The sequence below is a fragment of the Gorilla gorilla genome, chromosome 9, assembly GCF_029281585.2.
Source record: "Gorilla gorilla gorilla isolate KB3781 chromosome 9, NHGRI_mGorGor1-v2.1_pri, whole genome shotgun sequence".
NCBI classification, from domain to species: domain Eukaryota; kingdom Metazoa; phylum Chordata; class Mammalia; order Primates; family Hominidae; genus Gorilla; species Gorilla gorilla.
The window spans coordinates 73,744,960-73,765,643 of NC_073233.2; the positions used below are offsets into that span (position 1 = coordinate 73,744,960).

The 20,684-nt window shown below is 48.9% G+C and overlaps 1 protein-coding gene across 4 annotated transcripts; it reads left to right on the forward strand.

Annotated features, from left to right (window-relative positions):
- Positions 1-19: 19 nt before the first annotated feature.
- Positions 20-20,046, forward strand: SNX32 (sorting nexin 32). Of its 4 annotated transcripts, none has more exons than XM_055354525.2 (13): positions 20-481; positions 15,616-15,720; positions 16,060-16,170; positions 16,290-16,411; positions 16,571-16,694; positions 16,891-16,995; positions 17,195-17,300; positions 17,468-17,543; positions 17,782-17,821; positions 18,609-18,664; positions 18,774-18,933; positions 19,017-19,102; positions 19,876-20,024. In XM_055354525.2, exons 1-13 carry the CDS (start codon positions 446-448, stop codon positions 19,976-19,978), a joined length of 1,230 nt encoding a protein of 409 aa, XP_055210500.1. In that variant the 5' UTR covers positions 20-445; the 3' UTR covers positions 19,979-20,024. The 4 variants fall into 4 exon arrangements, with proteins under 4 accessions (XP_055210500.1, XP_055210501.1, XP_004051574.1 ...); XM_055354526.2 differs by lacking the exon at positions 19,876-20,024 and adding an exon at positions 19,421-19,842 and having other exon boundaries at positions 24-481; XM_004051526.3 differs by lacking the exon at positions 19,876-20,024 and adding an exon at positions 19,421-19,842 and having other exon boundaries at positions 26-481; positions 18,609-18,695.
- The last annotated feature ends 638 nt before the right edge of the window (positions 20,047-20,684 follow it).

Consider the following 20,684-nt stretch of genomic DNA (forward strand, 5'->3'; position numbering starts at 1 on the left):
CGCGCAGGCCGCACGTGGCCGTTGGAAGGAGGGGTCCGGAACGGCCGCACGGGGTTGTTGTGGGGGTCAGTCCGCCGGGGACTGGAGGGACACGCGGCACGCGGCCTCTGCGACCCTATGAACTCGGACCCCAGCTCCCACACTGTCGCCTATCACCGGCCCACTCTCCGTGCCGCGTGCCCCTTAAAAGCTGGGGCCTGGGACAGGAACGACAGACAATGCAGCCAATGGCGTCACGCACTGTGCCCCGCTACCCAATCGAAAGGCGTGGCTGAGGGAAACGCGGTGGGAACCGCCCCCGACTCCAGGCGACTCCTTGGCCGGGCGGGGGAGAGCGTCCCAGTCAGCTGAGAGCATCCTCACTCGCTCAGTTCCTCGGGCGAGTTACGCGGACGACCTGCGGGAGCACGCGGGCAGTGGCCGGAAGCTGAAGCCCAGGAGAGCGATGGAGACGTATGCGGAGGCTGGGAAGGAGGGCAAGGTAGAGAAAGGATGAAGACCCCCACCCCAGCCTCCCCTCACTCCATGAAAGCCCGTGATGCCCAATCATGCGGTGGTGTGTGTGTGTCTGTGTGTGTGTGGTCTGCCTCTGTGTGTTTCTGTGTGTGTCTGTGTGTGTATAGTCTGCATGTGTCTGTGTCTCTGTGTGTCTGTGTGTATGTCGATGTGCCTGCATATGTCTGTGTGTGTGTATCTGTGTATGTCTGTATTTGTGTCTCTGTGTGTCTGTGTGTGTCTCAGTGTGTGTCTGTGTCTTTGTGTGTCTGTGTATCTGTGTGTGTGTCTGTGTGTCTCCGTGTCTCTGTGTGTGTGTGTATGGCCTGTGTGTGTCTGTGTGTGTGCACGTGTGCGTCCGTGTGGGTGTTTGTGCGTGCATGTCTGTGTCTGTCTCTGTGTGTGTCTGTGCATGTCTGTGTGTGTGTGTCTGTGTGTCTGTGTCTGTGTATGCTCTGCGTGTGTCTTTGTGTCTGTGTCTGTGTGTATGGTCTGCATGTATGCACGTGTGCATCTGTGTGTGTCTCTGTGTGTATCTGTGTGTGCACACATGTGCCTGTGTGTGTCTGCGCATGTCTGTGTCTCTTTGTGTCTGAATGTGTGTCTGTCTCTGTGTCTATGTATGGTCTGCGTGCATCTTTATGTCTGTGTGTGTGTGTCTCTGTGTGTGTGTATGGTCTGCGTGTGTGTGTGTGTGTCTGTGTATTTCTGGGTCTGTGTGTGTGTTTGCATGTGTCTGTGTGTGTCTGTATCCGTGTGTCTCTGTATATCTGTGTGTGTGTATGTCAGTGTGTCTGTGTGTGCATCTGTGTGTGTGTGCCTGTGTATGATCTGTGTATGTCTTTGTGTGTGTCTCTGTGTGTGTTTCTCTGTGCCTGTGTGTTTGTGTGTGTCTGTGTATCTGTGTGTGTTTCTATGTGTCTGTGTGTGCGTGTGTCTGTGTTTGTCTCGTGTCTGCATGTGTGTGTGTGCCCATGTGTCTCTGTGTGTATGTGTGTGTCTGCGCAAGTGAGAGAAAGGAGACTTGAGCAAGGGAGTGGGGAGCCTCTGTGGCACCAGTGTGCGGACTGATGAGGATGCCAAGGGAGGCAGGGTTTTGCCTTTGTCCTTACAGATGGAAAGGGACCGGTCACTGTCACTCTTACCCTCCCCAAGACCAACTCAGGCTGTCTTGATGGGGGTAGGCGGGTAGGGGGTGGGAGGTGAGGGCGGGGAGGAGGGCAGGATGTTAGGGATTGAGCAGAGGCTGGCGTCCTCTTCTCCTTTCCCAAGGCGAGAGAATCCTGTTCAGCCCTAATGGCTTCACCTGTGTTCTGAGTTCATATAATGATAAGACCATTTCTTCCTTTTGACTTCCTTCAGCAAAGAGTTGTCGAGCATCCACGTTGTGCCAAGGATGGTTAGAGCATGGAGAGGTGCACCCTTTTGGGAGATGGAGGCATATGCATAGTGGGCCGTGACTGAGGATGAGGATGGAGCAGCTGTGGTCCACCTTTGAGGCCCATCTCCCTCAAGCAGCTACCAAGCAGTGTAGGTCAGAGTAGAGATACTAAGGCAGGAGGAAAGAGGCTGGGGACTAGGGGACCTGCTGCACCAGTTAGCCAGACTGCATGTGTTTGGGGTCTGGGGCAAGGGGAGAGCCTGCCTTGGGAGTGTCAGAGAAGCCAAGAAATGAGGAGCGGGGTTCAAGTGGTTTAGAGGGGCAAGAGGGGCTGAGAGACACAAAGCATGGAACAGAATGGTCTGCTTCAATGTTTATCTATGTATGTTCATCTTCATGCTTAAAGGAGTTAACATATATAAAATGCTTAGGGCATATACATGAAATGGTTAGAGTGGTGCCTAGCATATTGTAAGGGCCAACATAAGGGTTAGCTATTATATTATTATTATTGTTATATTATTATTGCTGTATGTTCTGAGGATGTGCTGAGCTATTGAACAGATGGATGCACCCCCCAGCCTTTGCAGGAGCCATACTGTCTGAAAGTTCACTACCAATACTTATCCTCCAGGTTAGGTATTGCCTTCTCTAAGATCTTCCTTTAAATACAGAGACATTAAAAGAATATATAAGCAAAAATATAATAGAGGAGAAAATGAAATAATATAAAATACTGGCCAGGCGTGGTGGCTCAAGCCTGTAATCGCAGCACTCTGGGAGGCCAAAGCAGGCAAATCACTTGAGGTCAGGAGTTCAAGACTAGCCTGGCCAACGTGGTGAAACCCCATCTCTACTAAAAATACAAAAAATTGGCCAGACATTGTGGTGCGCGCCTGTAATCCCAACTACTTGGGAGACTGAGACAGGAGAATAGCTTGAACCCAGGAGGCAAAGGTTGCAGTGAGCCGAGATCGCACCATTGAACTCTAGCCTGGGCAACAGAGCGAGAATCTGTCTCAAAAATAAATAAATAAACCCAGAGGATTATAAATAATTATACTATAAAGACACATGCACACGTGTTTGTTGCAGCACTATTTACAATAGCAAAGACTTGGAACCAACCCAAATGCCCATCGATAGACTGGATAAACAAAATGTGGCACATATACACTATGGAATATTATGTAGCCATAAAAAAGAATATCATGTCCTTTCCAGGGACATGGATGAAGCTGGAAGCCATCATTCTCAGCAAACTAATACAGGAACAGAAAACCAAACACCACACGTTCTTACTCATAAGTGGGAGTTGAACAATGAGAACACATGGACACAGGGAGGGGAACAATACACACTGTGGCCTGTGGGGGGCTAGGGGGTAAGGGGAGGGACAGCATTAGGACAAATACCTAATGCATGTGGGGCTTAAAACCTAGATGACGGGTTGATAGGTGCAGCAAACCAGCATGGCACATGTATACCTGTGTAACAAACCTGCACATTCTGTAAATGTATCCCAGAACTTAAAGTAAAATTTAAAAATTAAAATAAAATAAATAAATAAAAGAAATAATATAAAATACTATTTAAATAATCCAAAAGAGGACAAGAAAGAAAGAATACAGGAATAAAAACAGATGGGACAAAGAGAAAGCAAAAAGCAAGATGACAAGTTGGTAGCCTGCTACATCAGTAATTACAATAATTATGAATGGACTAAATTCTCCAATTTAAAAAAATATTGTCAGATTGTATTTTGGAAAAAAAACAACTAGAGTCTGTTAAAAGAGATATATTTTAAATATAAGGACACAGAAATGTTGACATAAATGGGTGGGAGCTGGGCATAGTGATGCACACCTGTGGTCCCAGCTATGTGGGAGGCAGAGGTAGGAGGATTGCTTGAGCTCAGGATTGTTTGAGGTTACAGTGAGCTGTGATTGTGTCACTGCACTCCAACCTGGGACACAGAGTAAGACCTTGTCTTAAAACAAAACAAAACCAAAAAAGGGCCAGGCGCAGTGGCTCACACCTGTAATCCCAGCATTTCGGGAGGTCAAGGTGGGCAGATCACTTGAGGTCAGAAGTTCGAGACCAGCCTGGCCAACAGAGTGGACCCCCATCTCTACTAAAAATACAAAAATTAGCTGGGCATGGTGCCGCACATCTGTAATCCCCACTACTCAGGAGGCTGAGGCAGGAGAATGGCCTGAGCCCGGGAGATGGAGGTTCCAGTGAGCCAAGATCTCGCCACTGTACTCCATCCTGGGCAACAGGGCAAGACTCTCTCAAAAAAAAAAAAAAAGAAGAAGAAGAAGAAGTATATTAGAAATAAAGAAGGATGGCTGGGTGCAGTGGCTCACGCCTGTAATGCCAGCACTTTGAGAGGCCAAGGTGGGTAGATCACCTGAGGTCAGGAGTTTGAGACCAGCCTGGCCAACATGGTGAAACCCCGTCTCTACTAAAAATACAAAAATTAGCCAGGTGTACTGGCAGGCACCTGTAATCCCAGCTACTCAGGAGGCTGAGGTAGGAGAATCACTTGAACCCAGGAGGCAGAGGTTGCAGTGAGCCGAGATCATGCCATTTCACTCCAGCCTGGGTGACGGGAATGAAACTCTGTCAAAAAAAGAAAGAAAGAAGGAAAGAAAGAAGGAAGGAAGGAAGAAAGGAAGGAAGGAAGGAAGGAGAAATAAAGAGGGACATTTTATAATGATGAAAGACTTGATTCCACAGAAAGATAAAACAATCCTAAATTTATATGCACCTAAAAATATAGCATCAAAATATGCAAAATAAAAGATGACAGAACTAAAAGGAATAATAGGCAAACCTACAATTAAATAGTAAGTAATTGTATTTATTTTTTAGAAATGGGGTCTTTTTATGTTGGCCAAGCTGGTCTCCAACTCCTGAGCTCAAGTGATCCTCTCACCTCAGCCTTCCAAAGTGCTGGAATTATAGGCACGAGTCACCATTCCCAGACCAGTTAGAAATTCTAACACAATTCTCAACAACTGTTAGAACAAGCAGACCAAAAAATTAGTAAGGATTTAGAAGATTTAAATAACACGATTAATCAACTTGATCTAATTGACTTATGTAGAGCTCTATGCCCAACAACTGCAGAAAATACATTATTTCAAATGCACATGAAACATTTACCAAAATAAATGAAATGTTGAGCTATAATGCAAGTATCAATAAATTTTAAAAGACTGAAATCATATAGATTATATACTCTGACCCAGAATTAATGTGGAATCAAAACAAAAACATAACTAGATTCCAAAATATTGGAAATTAAGCAACATGCTTCTAGATAACTCTTAGGCCAAAGAAGAAATTATAATGGAAATTAGAAAATATTTTTAAATTTATGATTATAAAAATATGACATATCAAAACTCATAAGATACACAGTTTCCAGAGGGAGATTTATACCACCACATGCATATTTTAGAAAAGAAGAAAGCCTTGAGTATATGACACTAAAGAAAATAAGTAATTATTATTATTATTATTATTATTATTATTATTTTTGAGAGGGAGTCTCACTTCATTGCCCAGGCTGGAGTGCAGTGGCATAATCTCAGCTCACTGCAACTTCCGCCTGCCAGGTTTAAGCAATTCTTCTGCCTCAGTCTCCCGAGTAGCTGGGACTACAGCTGTACCCCACCATGCCCAGCTAATTTTTTTGTATTTTTAGTAGAGACGATGTTTCACCATGTTGGCCAGGCTGGTCTTGAACTCCTGACCTCAGGTGATCCACTCGCCTCGGCCTCCCAAAGTGCTGGGATTATAGCATGAGCCACCACACACTGGCTGGAAAATAAGTAACTAAAAAAAATTTTTTTGTGAACCATGATCACACCACTGCACTCTAGCCTGGGTGACACAGCGAGACCCTGTCTCAAAAAAAAAAAAAAAAAAATATCAAGCTGAATAAGCAATATACAAAAGGATAATACTTCATGAACAAGGCCTTCTTCCAGGAATGCAAGGTGGTTTAACATTTGCAAATCAATCAGTGAAATTCAGCATATAAACAGATAACAAAGGCCGGGCACGGTGGCTCACGCCTGTAATCCCAGCACTTTGGGAGGCCGAGGTGGGTGGATCACCTGAGGTCAGGAGTTCGAGACCAGCCTCAACATGGAGAAACCCCGTCTCTACTAAAAATACAAAATTAGCCAGGCATGGTGGTGCATGCCTGTAATCCCAGCTACTCGGGAGGCTGAGATAGGAGAATTGCTTGAACCTGGGAGGCGGAGGTTGTGGTGAGCCAAGATCGTGCCATTGCACTCCAGCCTGGGCAACAAGAGCAAAACTCTGTCTCCAAAAAAATAAATAAATAAATAAACAGATAACAAGAACATCCATATGATTATCTCAATCAAGGGAAAAAGACTGATAAAAATCAACACTCTCATCAAATTAGGGATAGTGGGGAGCTCCATTAAGCTTCATTAAGATACCCTTGATTAAAAAAAAATATCTAAAATCACTTTGGGGTTAAATTTAAATGCAGTCCCTCTGAGATTAGGAACATGTCATCATATCATCACTTCTACATTGTACTGGAGGTCTTGGCAAGTATAATAAGGCAGTAAAAAGAAATAAAGGTATAAAGGTTGGAAAGGAAGAACTAAAACTGTCATCATTTTAGATTATAGGACTGTATATGTAGGAAATCCAAAAGAACTGGCCAGGAAGGTGGCTGAGGCCTGTAATCTCTGCACTTTGGGAGGCCTAATTTAGGAGATCTCTTGAGCCCAGGAGTTCGAGACCAACCTTGGCAACATAGTGAGACCCTATCTCTACAAAAAAATACAAAAATTAGCCAGGCATAGTGGCAGATGCCTGTAGTCCCAGCTACTCAGGAGGCTGAAGTGGGAGGATCCCTTGAGCCTGGGAGTTCAAGGCTGCCATGAGCCAAGATGGCACTACCACTCTCCATCCTGGATGACAGAGCAAGACCCTGTCTCAAAAAAAAAAAAAAAAAAAAAAGAATCTACAAACGATTAAATTAATCAGTGAGTTCAGCAAGATATTTTTAAAAATTATTAAAATTAACAAGTAAATTTGTGGGGACACAAGGTAAATATATAAAAATCTATTATGTTTTTTTTTTCTTTCTTTCTTTCTTTTTTGAGATGGAGTTTCACTCTTGTCACCCAGGCTGGAGTGCAATGGTGCGATCTTGTTTCACCGCCACCTCTGCCTCTGGGTTCAAGGGATTTTCCTGCCTCAGCCTCCTGAGTAGCTGGGATTACAAGCGCCCCCCACCATGCCTGGCTAATTTTTGTATTTTTAGCAGAGACATGGTTTTACCATGTTGACCAGGCTGGTCCTCGAACTCCTGAGCTCAGGTGATCCACCCGCCTCGGCCTCCCAAAGTGCATGAGCCACCTCGCTTGGACTTTTATTTTATTTTATTTTTTTCAGACAGTGTCCTGCACTGTCATCCAGGCTGGAGTGCAGTGGTATGATGGTGTGATCATGGCTCACAGCAGCCTCGACCTTCTGGGCTCAAGCGATCCTCCTGCCTCAGACTCCCAAGTAGCTGGGACTACATGTGTTTGCCACCACACCTGGCTAATTTTTGTATTTTTTTGTAGACATAGGGTTTCGCCATGTTGCCCTGGTTGGCCTTGAACTCCTTGGCTCAAGTGATTCTCCTGCCTCAGCCTTCCAAAGTGCTGGGTTCACAGGCATGAGCCACCATGCCCGGCCTATTGTGTTTCTATATATAATTAGAAGATGAAACTTTTTAAAATATAATTTAAAAAGCAAAGAAAAGGGCGCCTATAATCCCAGCTGCTTGGGGGGCTGAGGCAGAGAATCGCTTGAACCCAGGAGGCAGAGATTGCAGTCAGCCGAGACCGCGCCATTGCACTCCAGCCTGGGCAACAAGAACAAGACTCTGTCTCAAAAAATAAAAAATAAAATAAAATAAAAATAAAAAGCAAAGAAAAAAGAGAATCATCAAATACCTAGGAATAAATCTCACAGAAGACATGCAAGACCTTTACACAGAAAACTACAAAACATTAAAGAAGACCTAAATAATTGGAAAGATATTACCTGTTTTTAGATTGGAAGATTAAAAATTATAAATTATAAAATTACGAAGAGATCTAGTCCTCCCAGATTGATCTATATATTTGATATAATCACAATCAAAATCCCAGTACGTTTTTTAGGGGTAGAAATTAACAAGCAGAATATCTGTAGAAATGTAAAGGACCTATAAAAGCCAAAATTATTTTGAAAAGAAAGAATAAAGTTGGAGGTTTTGCACTATCTGATTTCAAGTCGCACCTGTCAAGTTACAGTAATCAAGACAGTAAGATATTATCATAAGGATAAACATTTAGACCAATGGAACACAGTAGAGAGTCCAAAATTTGTCACTCTTAATAGGTCAATGGAGATGTGTACACCAAAGCAATTCAATAGCAAAAGGAAAATCTTTATAACAAACAGTGCTCAAATAGCTGGCCACATAGCACAATGAATCACAACCCATACCTCACACTGCATATTCAAAATGAATTGAAAATCGCCGGGTGTGGTGGATCATGCCTGTAATTCCAGCACTTTAGGAGGCCGAGGCTCAGGTGGATCAACTGAGGTCAGGAGTTTGAGACCAGACTGGCCAACATGGTGAAACACCGTCTCTACTAAAAATACAAAAAAATTAGCCGGGCCTGGTGGCACACGCCTGTAATCCCAGCTACTTGGGAGGCTGAGGCAAGAGAATGGCGTGAACCCAGGAGGCGGAGGCTGCAGTGAGCCAAGATCGTGCCACTGCACTCCAGCCTGGGTGACAAAGCAAGCCTCCATCTCAAGAAATTAAAATTAGGCCAGGCACAGTGGCTCATGGCTGTAATCCCAGCACTTTGGGAGAACAAGTTGGGGTGGATCGCCTGAGGTCAGGAGTTCGAGACCAGCCTGGCCAACATAGTGAAACCCCGTCTCTACTAAAAAGACAAAAATGAGCTGGGTGTGGTGGTGGGCGCCTGTAATCTCAGCTACTTGGGAGGCTGAGGCAGGAGAATCGCTTGAACCTGGGAGGCGGAGGTTGCAATGAGCCGAGATCCGCCATTGCACTCCAGCCTGAGCAACAAGAGCGAAACTCCATCTCAAAACAAACAAACAAAAAAAGAAACACTTTGGGAGGCCGAGACCGGCGGATCATGAGGTCAGGAGATCAAGACCATCCTAGCTAACACAGTGAAACCCCATCTCTACTAAAAATACAAAAAATTAGCTGGGCGTGGTGGGCACCTGTAGTCCCAGCTACTAGGGAGGCTGAGGCAGGAGAATGGCGTGAACCCAGGAGGCAGAGCTTGCAGTGAGCCGAGATTGCGCCAGTGCACTCCAGCCTGGGTGACAGAGCAAGACTCTGTCTCAAAAAAAAAAAAAAAAAAAAAAAGAAAGAAAAAGAAAAAGAAATTAAAATTAAAATGAAGAAAATGAATTGAAAATAGATCATAGCCAGGTAGGGTGGCTCATGCCTGTAATCCCAGCACTTTGGGAGGCCAAGGAGGGTGGATCACTTGAGGTCAGGAGTTTGAGACCAGCCTGGCCAAAGAGTGAAACCCCATCTCTACTAAAAATACAGAAATTAGCCAGGCGTTGTGGCGGGCACCTGTAATCGCAGCTACTCAGGAGGCAGGAGAATCACTTGAACCTGGGAGGCGGAGGTTGCAATGAGCTGAGATCGTGCCACTGCACACCAGCCTGGGCAACAGAGCAAGACTCTGTCTCAAAAAAAAAAAAAAGAAAAGAAGAAGAAAATGGATTATAGATACAAGTGCAAGAGCTTAAACTGTAACACCTCTAGAAAAATAAATAGAATATCTTCATGACCTTGGGGTAGGCAAAGTTTTCTTTAACAGGACACAAAAAGCCTTAACCATAGAAATAAAAGACTGTTATGTTGAGCTTGTAACATTTGAACCATTAAGAGAGTCAAAGGCAAACTATAGACTAGGAAAAGATACTGACAAAAGGTATAATCAACAATGGGTTTGTCACCAGCAACAGAGTTCCTACAAATTACTGAGAAACAGATAATCTGATCTTTCAAAGAGGTGGCAGGAAAGAATCAGAGACCTGAATAGGCACTTTACAAAAGAAGATATGCAGATGGCTGATAAATACAGAAAATGCCGCTCAACATCATTCCTCACCAGGTAATACCAGTTACACTCCCCATGCGCAATTACCATGCCTGGACTAACAGGGTGAAAGTAAAAAAGACTAACAATTCTGAGCTGTCACAGTGGTTTGTGCCCAGACTGGTCTATATATTCGATGCAATCACAATCAAAATCCCAGTACGTTTTTCAGGGGTAGAAATTAACAAGCCAAATATGTATAGAAATGTAAAGGACCTATAATCACCCAAATGATTCTGAAAAAAAAGAATAAAGGTGGAGGCCTTACACTATCTGATTTCCAGTCTCACCTGTTAGATTACAGTAATCAGTCCAGTGAGATATTATCATAAGGACAAACATAGACCAATGGAACAGAGAGTCCAAAGTTTATCATACTTAATAGGTCAATTGATACGTGTACACAAAAGCAGCTCTCAGCTACTCCAGAGGATTGCCTGAGCCCAGTTCTAGGCCAGCCTGGACAACATTAGCAGGACCCCTTTTCTTTAAAAAAAAATAATAATAAATAAAGAGAGAGAGAGAGATAAAATGACTGACAACTCTGTGGCAAAGATGTAGTACAACTGGAACTTTCATACACAGTGCTGCTGGGAACGTACATTGGTTTAGTCACCTTAGAAAACTGTTTGGCAGTATTTACTAAAGTGTTTTAAACATACAATATGTCTTCCCTGTAACTAAGCAATTCTCATGCCCAACAGAAATGGGGACTTAGGTCAAAAGTCCTCAAAAGACGGCTGGGCGTGGTGGCTCACACCTGTAATCCTAGCACTTCGGGAGGCCGAAGCGGGCGGATCACTTGAGGTCAGGAGTTCAAGAGCAGCCTGGCCAACATGGTGAAACCCCATCTCTACTAAATTACAAAAATTAGCCAGGCGTGGTGGCGGGCACCTGTATCCCCAGCTACTGAGGAGGCTGAGGCAGGAGAATCACTTGAACCTGGGAGGCGGAGGTTGCTGTGAGCTAAGATCACGTCACTGCACTCCAGCCTGGGTGACGCAGCAAGACTCTGTCTCAAAAAAAAAAAAAAAAAAGTCTTCTAAAGACCTGTGCAAGAATGTTCATGGAAGCCAGACATGGTGCTGCACACCTGTAATCCCAGCTACTTGGGAGGCTGAAGTGGAAGGATGGCTTGAGGCCAGGAGTTCAAACCAGACAGGGCAGCATAGCGAGAACACCCCCCTGCTTAAAATTAAAAAAAAAAAAAAAAGGCCGGGTGCAGTGGCTCACGCCTGTAATTCCAGCACTTTGGGAGGCTGAGGCGGGCGGATCATGAGGTCTGGAGATCGAGACCATCCTGGCTAACACAGTGAAACCCCGTCTCTACTAAAAAATACAAAATTAGCTGGGCGTGGTTGTGTATGACTGTAATCCCAGCTACTAGGGAGGCTGAGGCAGGAGAATGGCATGAACCCGGGAGGTGGAGGTTGCAGTGAGCTGAGATCGCGCCACTGCACTCCAGCCTGGGCGACAGAGCAAGACTCCATCTCAAAAAAAAAAAAAAAGTAACCGGTTGCAGTGGCTCACGCCTGTAATCCCAACATTTTGGAAGGCCAAGGTGGGCGGATCACCTGAGGTCAGGAGTTTGAGACCAACCTGGCCAACATAATGAAACCCCGTTTCTACTAAAAATGCAAAAAATTAGCCAGGCATGGTGGCCCATGCTTGTAATCCCAGCTACTCAGGAAGCTGAGGCAGGAGAATCGCTTGAACCCAGGAGGCGGAGGTTGCAGTGAGCCGAGATCTTGCCATTACACTCCAGCTTGGTCAACAAGAGCAAAACTCCGTCTCAAAAAAAAAAAAAAAACTGTTCATGGCAGCTTTATTCATAATAGCCAAAAACTTGAAATAATCCAAATGACCATCAACAGTAGATACATACATTATGATATAATCTTGTAATGAAATAAGACACAGCAATGAAAACAACTACTTCTCCACTCAACAACATAGAGAGCTCTGTAAAGAACAGGGGCACAAAAGGATACACAATGCATAACTGCATTTCTGTGAAGTTCAAGAATAGGCAGGCCAGCATAGGCTGGGCTCAGTGGCTCACACCTGTAATCCCAGTTCTATGGGAGGCCAAGGTGGGTGGATCACCTGAGGTCAGGAGTTCAAGACCAGCCTGGCCAACATGGTGAAACCCCGTCTCTGCTAAAATACAAAAATTAGCTGGATGTGGTGGTGGGCGTCTGTAATCCCAGCTACTCGGGAGGCTGAAGCAGGAGAATCCCATAAGCCTGGGTGGTAGAGGTTGCAGTGAGTTGAGATCATGTCACTGCACTCCAGCCTGGGCGACAGAGTGAGACTTCGTCTCAAAAAAAAGAATAGGCCAGGATGGGCGTGGTGGCTCACGCCTGTAATCCCAGCACTTTGGAGGCCGAGGCGGGCGGATCACCTGAGGTCAGGAGTTCCAGACCAGCCTCAACAAGGAGAAACCCCATCTCTACTAAAAATACAAAATTAGCTGGGCATGGTGGTGTATGACTGTAATCCCAGCTACTCGGGAGGCTGAGGCAGGAGAATTGCTTGAACCTGGTAGGCAGAGGTTGCGGTGAGCTGAGATCGTGCCATTGCACTCCAGCCTGGGCAACAAGAGCGAAACTCTGTCTCAAAAAAAAAAAAAAAAAAAAAAAGAATAGGCCAGAATAATCTGTGGTGATAGAAGTCAGAATGGTGGTTAGTTCTGGGGTGGGAGATAATTGATGGGTGTGGGGCAAGAAGGAGCCTTCCGGAGTGTTTAAAAAAATGTTTTTTGCCAGGCACGGTGGCTCACGCCTGTAATCCCAGCACTTTGGGAGGCCAAGGCGGGAGGATGACCTGAGGTCAGGAGTTCAAGACCAGCCTGACAAACATGGAGAAACCCCATCTCTACTAAAAATACAAAATTAGCTGGGCATGGTGGCGGGCGCCTGTAATCCCAGCTACCTGGGAGGCTGAGGCAGGAAAATCGCTGGAACCCGGGAGGCGGAGGTTGCGGTGGGCTGAGATTGCACCATTGCACTCCAGCCTGGGCAACAAGAGTGAAACTCCATTTCAAAAAAAAAATTTTAGCTTTAGTTTTTTTTGTTTTTTTTTTTAGACAGTTTCTCACTCTGTCACCTAGGTTGGAGTGCAGCGGCGAGATCCTGGCTCACTGCAGCCTGCACCTCCCAAGCTCAATCTTCCCACCTCAGCACCCCCAAGTAGCTGGAACCACAGGCATGTGCCACCACACCCACCTAATTTTTAAAGTTTTTTTGTGGAGGTGGGGGTCGAAGGGTGTCTCACCATGTTGCCCAGGCTCGTCTCAAACTCCTGGGCTCAAGCAATTCTCCTGCCTCAGCCTCTCTCCCAAAGTGCTGGATTACAGCACTTTTAAAAAAATTTTTTTAAATTAGCTGGGCATGGTGGCACATGCCCGTGGTCCTTGCTACTTGGAAGGCTGAGTCAGGAGGATTGTCTGAGCCCAGGATATGGAGGCTGCGGTGAGCTGTGATGGCGCCACCAAACTCCAGCCTGAGTGACAGAGCAAGACCCTGTCTCCAAATAAATAAATAAAATATATATCTATCATGATCTGAGTTGGGTGATGGTTACCCAGCTGTATACATATATACAAATAATTGGTGCTTTACACTTAAAATTTGTGCACTTTCCTGTATATAACTTATACTTTAATTAAAAAAACAAAAGGGGGCCGGGTGCAGTGGCTCACACCTGTAATCCCAGCACCTTGGGAGGCCGAGGCAGGCAGATCACTTGAGCTCACAAGTTCAAGACCAGCCTGGCCAACATGGCAAAACCCCGTGTCTACTAAAAATACAAAAATTAGCTGGGAGTGGTGGCGCGTGCCTGTAATCCCAGCTACTCAGGAGGCTGAGGCAAGAGAATTGCTTGAATTTGGGAGGCAGAGTTTGCAGTTAGCCGAGATCACTTCACTGCACTCCAACCTGGGTGACAGAGCAAGATGCTATCAAAAAAAAAAAAAAAAGCGAGAAACAATGTAGAGATAACCCTGTAAACAGTGGCCAGTGACCTCAGGGTCAATTCCTTCATGCCGGACAGCCAGGAGGAGGGGACAGATGCAGGGATCTCCATCCGGGGAAGAGACATCACTAGACCAGCTGCAGATGGGCCACCATCAAGCAAGGTCTTGCCTGTTTCTGGACCCACATATCACCAAGCCCCATCTCAGGGACCATCTCCAAAGTGTGCCAAAACCAGAGAGAGGAGAGAGTGAGGAGGCCTCCAGATTAAGAGGTGGGACAGGTGCCTGTTGTATACTGGTGAGCAATGCTGAAAGGTAGAGTGATTCCTAAGCCTCTTCCCTTCCCCCTAATATCACTTGGCACTATGGTGTGGACACAGTAGGTATTCAATAAATGCATGTTGCTTCCGGCCCTTTGGGAGGCTGAGGTGGGAGGATTGCTTGAGCCCAGGAGTTTGAGACCAGCCTAGGCAACATAGCAAGACCCTGTCTCTAAAAAAAAAAAAAAAAAGCTTGGCATGGTGGTACATGCCTGTAGTCCCAGCTACCCGGGAGGCTAAGGCAGGAGGATCACTTGAGCCCAGGAGTTGGAGGCTGCAGTGAGCTATGATGGCACCACTGCATTACAGCCTGAGTGACAGAGCGAGACCCTGTCTCAAAAATAAATAAATACATGTTGAATAGCTCAATGCAAGAATGAGCTAGTAGCTTGGTGTCTTGTGGATCTTTTCACTTGAAGAAATACACATGCTTTGCATGTAAGCTTTTGCCTCTTGGCACCAAAAGTAGTAAATGGAATGGTTTTGGCAACCCCCGCAAAAGAGGTGGGAATGTCTCATCCAACTCACTTGAAGCCCTGGTTAAGGGATGCCTGAGGTAGCCAGCTGGGGAAGGGGTGGGCAAGTAACTGAGAAAGTGCATGGGGTTGGGAATTAAGAAACTGGGTTTTGCTGGGCACGGTGGCTCATGCCTGTAATCTCAGCACTTTGGGACGCCAAGGCAGGTGGATCACTTGAGGTCAGGAGTTTGAGACCAGCCTGACCAAACATAGTGAAACCCTGTCTCTACTAAAAATACAAAAGTTAGCCAGGCATGGTGGCTCATGCCTGTGGTCCCAGCTACTTGGGAGGCTGAGGCAGCAGAATCGCTTGAACCCGGGAGGTGGAGGTTGCAGTGAGCTGAGATCGCGCCACTGCACTCCAGCCTGGGCAGTGCAAGACTCCGTCTAAAAAAAACAAACAAAGAAACAACAACTGGGTTTCAATGTGGCACTGTCGCTTTGCAGCTGCATAACCTTAGACAAGTTACTTCCCCTCTCCGGTTGTCTCAGCTTCAATAGCTGTAAAATGGGAAGCTTTCTACCTGCCTCCAAGGATGGGAGGGTTAAAATGTTTTGGCAGTTGCAAAGCTCAGTTCAGTGCCTTATCAGGACCCCTCTCTGGTGACCTGGGGCATTGCTGAAGCAGTGCTGCTGAAGAGGGTTCTGCAGGTGGATCAGAAAGCCTGCAGGGCGAGGAAGGGCAAAGGGGCCATGCTCAGCCAGGCCAGAGACCTCCCCTCCTCCGCAGCCTTCCTGTGCATCGGTGGATCTGCAGGGAGACAGCTCCTTACAGGTGGAGATTTCTGACGCAGTGAGTGAGCGGGACAAGGTGAAATTCACTGTTCAAACAAAGGTGAGGCAGTGCAGGGCACGAGGAAAGGTCCTGGTGGCTGCCCGCAGGAGGCCTCCCCCAGGGGTGGTAGGCATGTGCCAACACAGCCTGTGGGCACTCTTCCTCCACCTGGCACTTGCCCTCAGCCCCTCCTGGAAAGTGAGCCTCTTAGCTCTGCCTAAGGCCCCGAGTCCTAATCATTCCTGTCCACCATTCTAAATGAAATCATGCACACCTGAGCTCTAACTTTGTCCTCCCTGGGATGTGGGATGAGGGGGGCCCAAAAGTGGGTGCCCAGGAGACTTGCTGAGGCAGGGCTTGAGGCAGAGAGAGGACCTCAGTTGGCCTTCCCGCTTCCAGAGCTGCCTCCCTCACTTCGCCCAGACCGAGTTCTCAGTCGTGCGGCAGCACGAGGAGTTCATCTGGCTGCATGATGCCTACGTGGAGAACGAGGAGTACGCCGGCCTCATCGTGAGGAGGGGCTGGGCAGGGGCTGGGAGGGACAGGCAGAGCACTTGGGTGAGGACCAAAGGCTGTGATGGCCGTCTCGGCAGTGAGAGGCCTCCCAGCTCCGTCCCTCCTTTGAGCAGATCCCCCCAGCCCCTCCGAAGCCAGACTTTGAGGCTTCGAGGGAAAAGCTACAGAAATTGGGCGAGGGGGACAGCTCTGTCACTCGGGAAGAGTTTGCCAAGATGAAGCAGGAGCTGGAAGCGTGAGTGCCCCCTCCTTTCCCTGCCATCCCCAGAGCCCAGATGTCTTCCCCAGCTATCTCCCCATGAATGTTTAGCAACCCTGACCTCTGACCCCAGAAAGGGGGCAGGAAGGATGATGGGGGCTGAGGAGGGCCGGTGAGCTGCTGCCACTCTCGCAGGGAGTACCTGGCCATCTTTAAGAAGACAGTTGCGATGCATGAAGTCTTTCTGCAGCGCCTGGCGGCCCACCCCACCCTGCGTCGAGACCACAACTTCTTTGTGTTTTTGGAATATGGACAGGATGTGAGCTGGGCCGAATCCCTGGGGTCACCCTTGGGCCAGGAGTCTACCTTGGGTGGGGAGGCACCCAGGGGTGGCAGGGCTGGAGAAGGGACCCAAGTGGGCCCAATCCTATGTCACAGCTCCGTGAGTGGCTTGCGACTCGGGGTGGGAGGTGAGAACACCCACCCCAGCATCATACCCTCCCTGTGTGCCTCAGTTGAGTGTCCGGGGGAAGAACAGGAAGGAGCTCCTCGGAGTGTTTCTGAGGAATATTGTGAAGTCCGCGGATGAAGCCCTCATCACGGGCATGTCAGGGCTCAAGGTAACCCCTGGTGCTCCTCTCCGGATTCAACCCAGCACCTCAAGTCCACAGCACAGATTGAGGCCCAGGCTGGGTGTGGGAAGGAAGCCACTGGTGGGGCCTGGCCTGGGTTGGAAGGAGATTTTGCCAACCCTGGGTGCCTGTGCTGCCAAGCTCCTTGGTGACCCAGTGTAAATGGGGTCCTGCCTGGCTCCCTTAGGAGGTGGATGACTTCTTTGAGCATGAGAGGACCTTCCTGTTGGAGTATCACACCCGTATCCGAGATGCCTGCCTGCGGGCCGACCGTGTCATGCGCGCCCACAAGTGTACGCAGGGCCCAAGGGGTCCTGGATCCCCCTGCCCCTCTCCCCAGCGGTTCAACTCCTTGGGGGAGAGAAGAGAGCAGGGCATGCCTTGTTGTTTGTCTGTGGCCACAAGCACCAAGGCTTGACATGCAGATGTAGGGGCTCTGATGGGGGCTGTTCCCCAACAGGCCTGGCAGACGATTATATCCCTATCTCAGCTGCGCTGAGCAGTCTGGGAACACAGGAAGTCAACCAGCTAAGGACGTGAGGACTCCCCCCACCCCTACCCTCTCTCCCTATGCCTGTAATACCATGTCTTCCCATGAGGGGTCACTCTGTAGATGTCTACTGTCAGCTCTAGGTGGGAGGTGTAGGCTCTCCTGTTGGAGGATGGTGTTGGGAGGGAAAGGGGAGAGGGAGATTCCCAAGGAGGGGCTGAGACAGAGAGGCTTTGAGCTGTTCCTCAGCCCCCTACCCTAACTCCCTCCCTACTGCTTCCTAGGAGCTTCCTCAAATTGGCAGAGCTCTTTGAACGGCTGAGGGTGAGTACTGCCTTCTGTGCCCTTCAAAGGCTTTCCTGGTGAGCTTTGCAGGGAAGATGAGTCCTGGCAGAGGGAAGAGCTCCAGGATCATCTTGGGTTCAGTGATAACTTGGGCCCAGTGGCAAGTTGGGCTTACACTCCAGACTAGTTTAACAAAAGGTGGGGTGAAGACAAGGATCCAGCTTCGTGTGTGTGTTGGGGGTGCAGGGGCATGCACGTGCATGCATGTGTGCAGCAGGGGAGGGTTGGGAGGCACAAGGGTGTGCCCAAACCTCTGGCAGGCTGCACCCAGCTGCCAGCACACTGCCCGGGCACACACGTTCCCCACTCTTCCCCAAGAAAGTCACTGGAGTGTTGCCGTCTTCCTAAAATGTCTATTGGACCGCATGTCTTCCCTGCTCAAGGCCCTTCAGAGACCCTGCCCCTTCTGGAAGCTCCTAAAGTCCTGAGCTTCCACTTTCAGCCTCTTGTGCTCCAGCCACTGCCTCCCTTCCCTGCTTTGCCCAAGTGCCCTCCCTGAACTAAAGTTTCCCTGAACACATAGCCGGGCTTGCACAGCTGCCAAGCCCTCGGCGCCCTCTGTCCGGCTCTTACTCAGTCCCCGAGATCCAGACTAGATCCCACTTCCTCTGTGAAGCCTTCCCTGGCCTGCACCCCTCAACACCAGACCTGACCTGGAACAGTTACCTAAGGCTTCTTTGCTGGATATTTAGATGAAGAGGTGCCTCCCACCCCTTAGCTGCCCCTCTGACAAGCTCCCTTCCCAGTGCCCACCTTTCTGATGCAGAAGCTGGAGGGCCGGGTGGCTTCCGATGAGGACCTGAAGCTGTCGGACATGCTGAGGTATTACATGCGTGACTCACAGGCAGCCAAGGTGAGAGGCAGCCCCAGCGCAGCGCTCAGGCCTGGATGCCAGGACAGGGCAGCAGTGACCCTGTGCCCATGATCCTAGGACCTGCTGTACCGGCGGCTGCGGGCACTGGCCGACTACGAGAATGCCAACAAGGCGCTGGACAAGGCACGCACCAGGAACCGGGAGGTGCGGCCCGCCGAGAGCCACCAGCAGCTGTGCTGCCAACGCTTCGAGCGCCTCTCCGACTCCGCCAAGCAAGGTGAGCCCGCAGCCCCCAGCCCCGGCCTGGGGCCACATGCCCTGCCCTGCCCAGATCCCCATGCCTCTTCCCCTCCTCTCCAGAGCTCATGGACTTCAAGTCCCGCCGGGTCTCCTCTTTTCGAAAGAATCTCATTGAGCTGGCAGAGCTGGAGCTCAAACACGCCAAGGTGAGCCCTCCCACCTCACTGGGCCCTTGTGAAGCCTCCCACCTCCCACCCTCCCCCAGGCACCAGGGTGTGCGTGCATGTGAGGGTGTGCATGCATGTATGTGCGTGTGTGTGTGCATGAGAGGAGCCCCAGCTAAGGCTTGGGGCCATGCTTCCCTGGCTCAGGACCCGTGCCTTCTGGGTAGGAAGGCCCAATTAACAGCAGCTGTTATTGCAGAGAGCAGGGGTGTGGGGAGCGAGGGAGCATCTAAGGTGCAGAAAGAATGGCAGCCTGACTCAGGGAGCAGGGGACTTCAAGGACCTGTTTCTCCTCTGCAGGCCAGCACCCTGATTCTCCGGAACACCCTTGTTGCCCTAAAGGGGGAGCCTTAGAGCAGCCAGAGCTCAGCCAGACCCTACTCTGGGATCTCCAGTGACCAGGGTATCCCAGACCCCTCTCTCCGGCAAGATGTCTCCTTCCCTAGCACAGTGCCACTAGCCACACCCTCACTCTGCCCCACATCCTCTCAGGGAAAACCCAAACCCCCTATCACCACCACCACAGGTGCCAGGCCCTGCAAGACACAGGGCAGCATGGGCATCATAACTGGCCACAGTCAGCAGAGCCCCAGGGACCCTGACACCCCTCCCCAGGAAGCTGAGGAACAGCCTCTACCCTCACCCGTAGCCCTGAAGGAATCATAGCTCACTTGATCCCAGCCTGTTCTCCTTCCCAAATAAAAACCCCGGTTTTGTAGCAAGGAGGCCTGTTGTCCTTATTTCCCTTCCCACAGCTCAAAGGTCCACCAGGCACACTTTCTGCCAAGGCAGTATGACCAGATCCTGGAGACACCAAGGAGGGCACCCCTGCAGCATCCTCAGCCCTCTCTCCAGTGACAGCAGGCTCCCTGTGGGAAGGCGCAACACCCAGAAGCTGGGACCTAGGGACCCCAGAAGTCTTCCAGGTTTGCCCCCACCCCCATAAACCCTAGCACAAAAATGAATCCCAAGTTCTCCACACCTATTTCCTAACCAGAAAAGGGATCTAGCCCTTCCTCCCAGAACCGCTCACAAGCTCCAGGGAGTTATGGAGCCAACTGTAACACCAGGAGGACTCTTCCTCAGTTCAGTTGATAAGGGAAATATAGATGCCACATTACCACTCCCAGTTCACCTCACCCTAGGGCCAGATTTCTTGGATGTCTTTGCCTGCTGGGCAGGAGAAAGCCCAAAGTACAGGCTGGAAACAGGCCTTGACAATGCTGGCAAAAGGCTCAGGGTACCGGCAACACCCTTTTGGTTAAACACAAGGAGGTGGTGCTCAAGACACCGGGGTCTGAAGTCCCGGGCTCCACCTGGCTGGCCCCACCCTGAATGCACTCCAGCCACATCTAGAGGTCAAAGGCTCAACTTGGCCTGACTCACAGCAGCCACTGAACCTGACCCTCATAAACTTGAGTCAGCCATCCAGTGAAGACAGCAGACCAAACAGAACCTTTAAGCTACCTCCGACTTGGCTATCAGCCCACACCTAGGCAGGGACAGAACAGAATATCAGATGGACCTCACTGTCCATCCAGGCAAGGCTACAGAGCACCCAGTT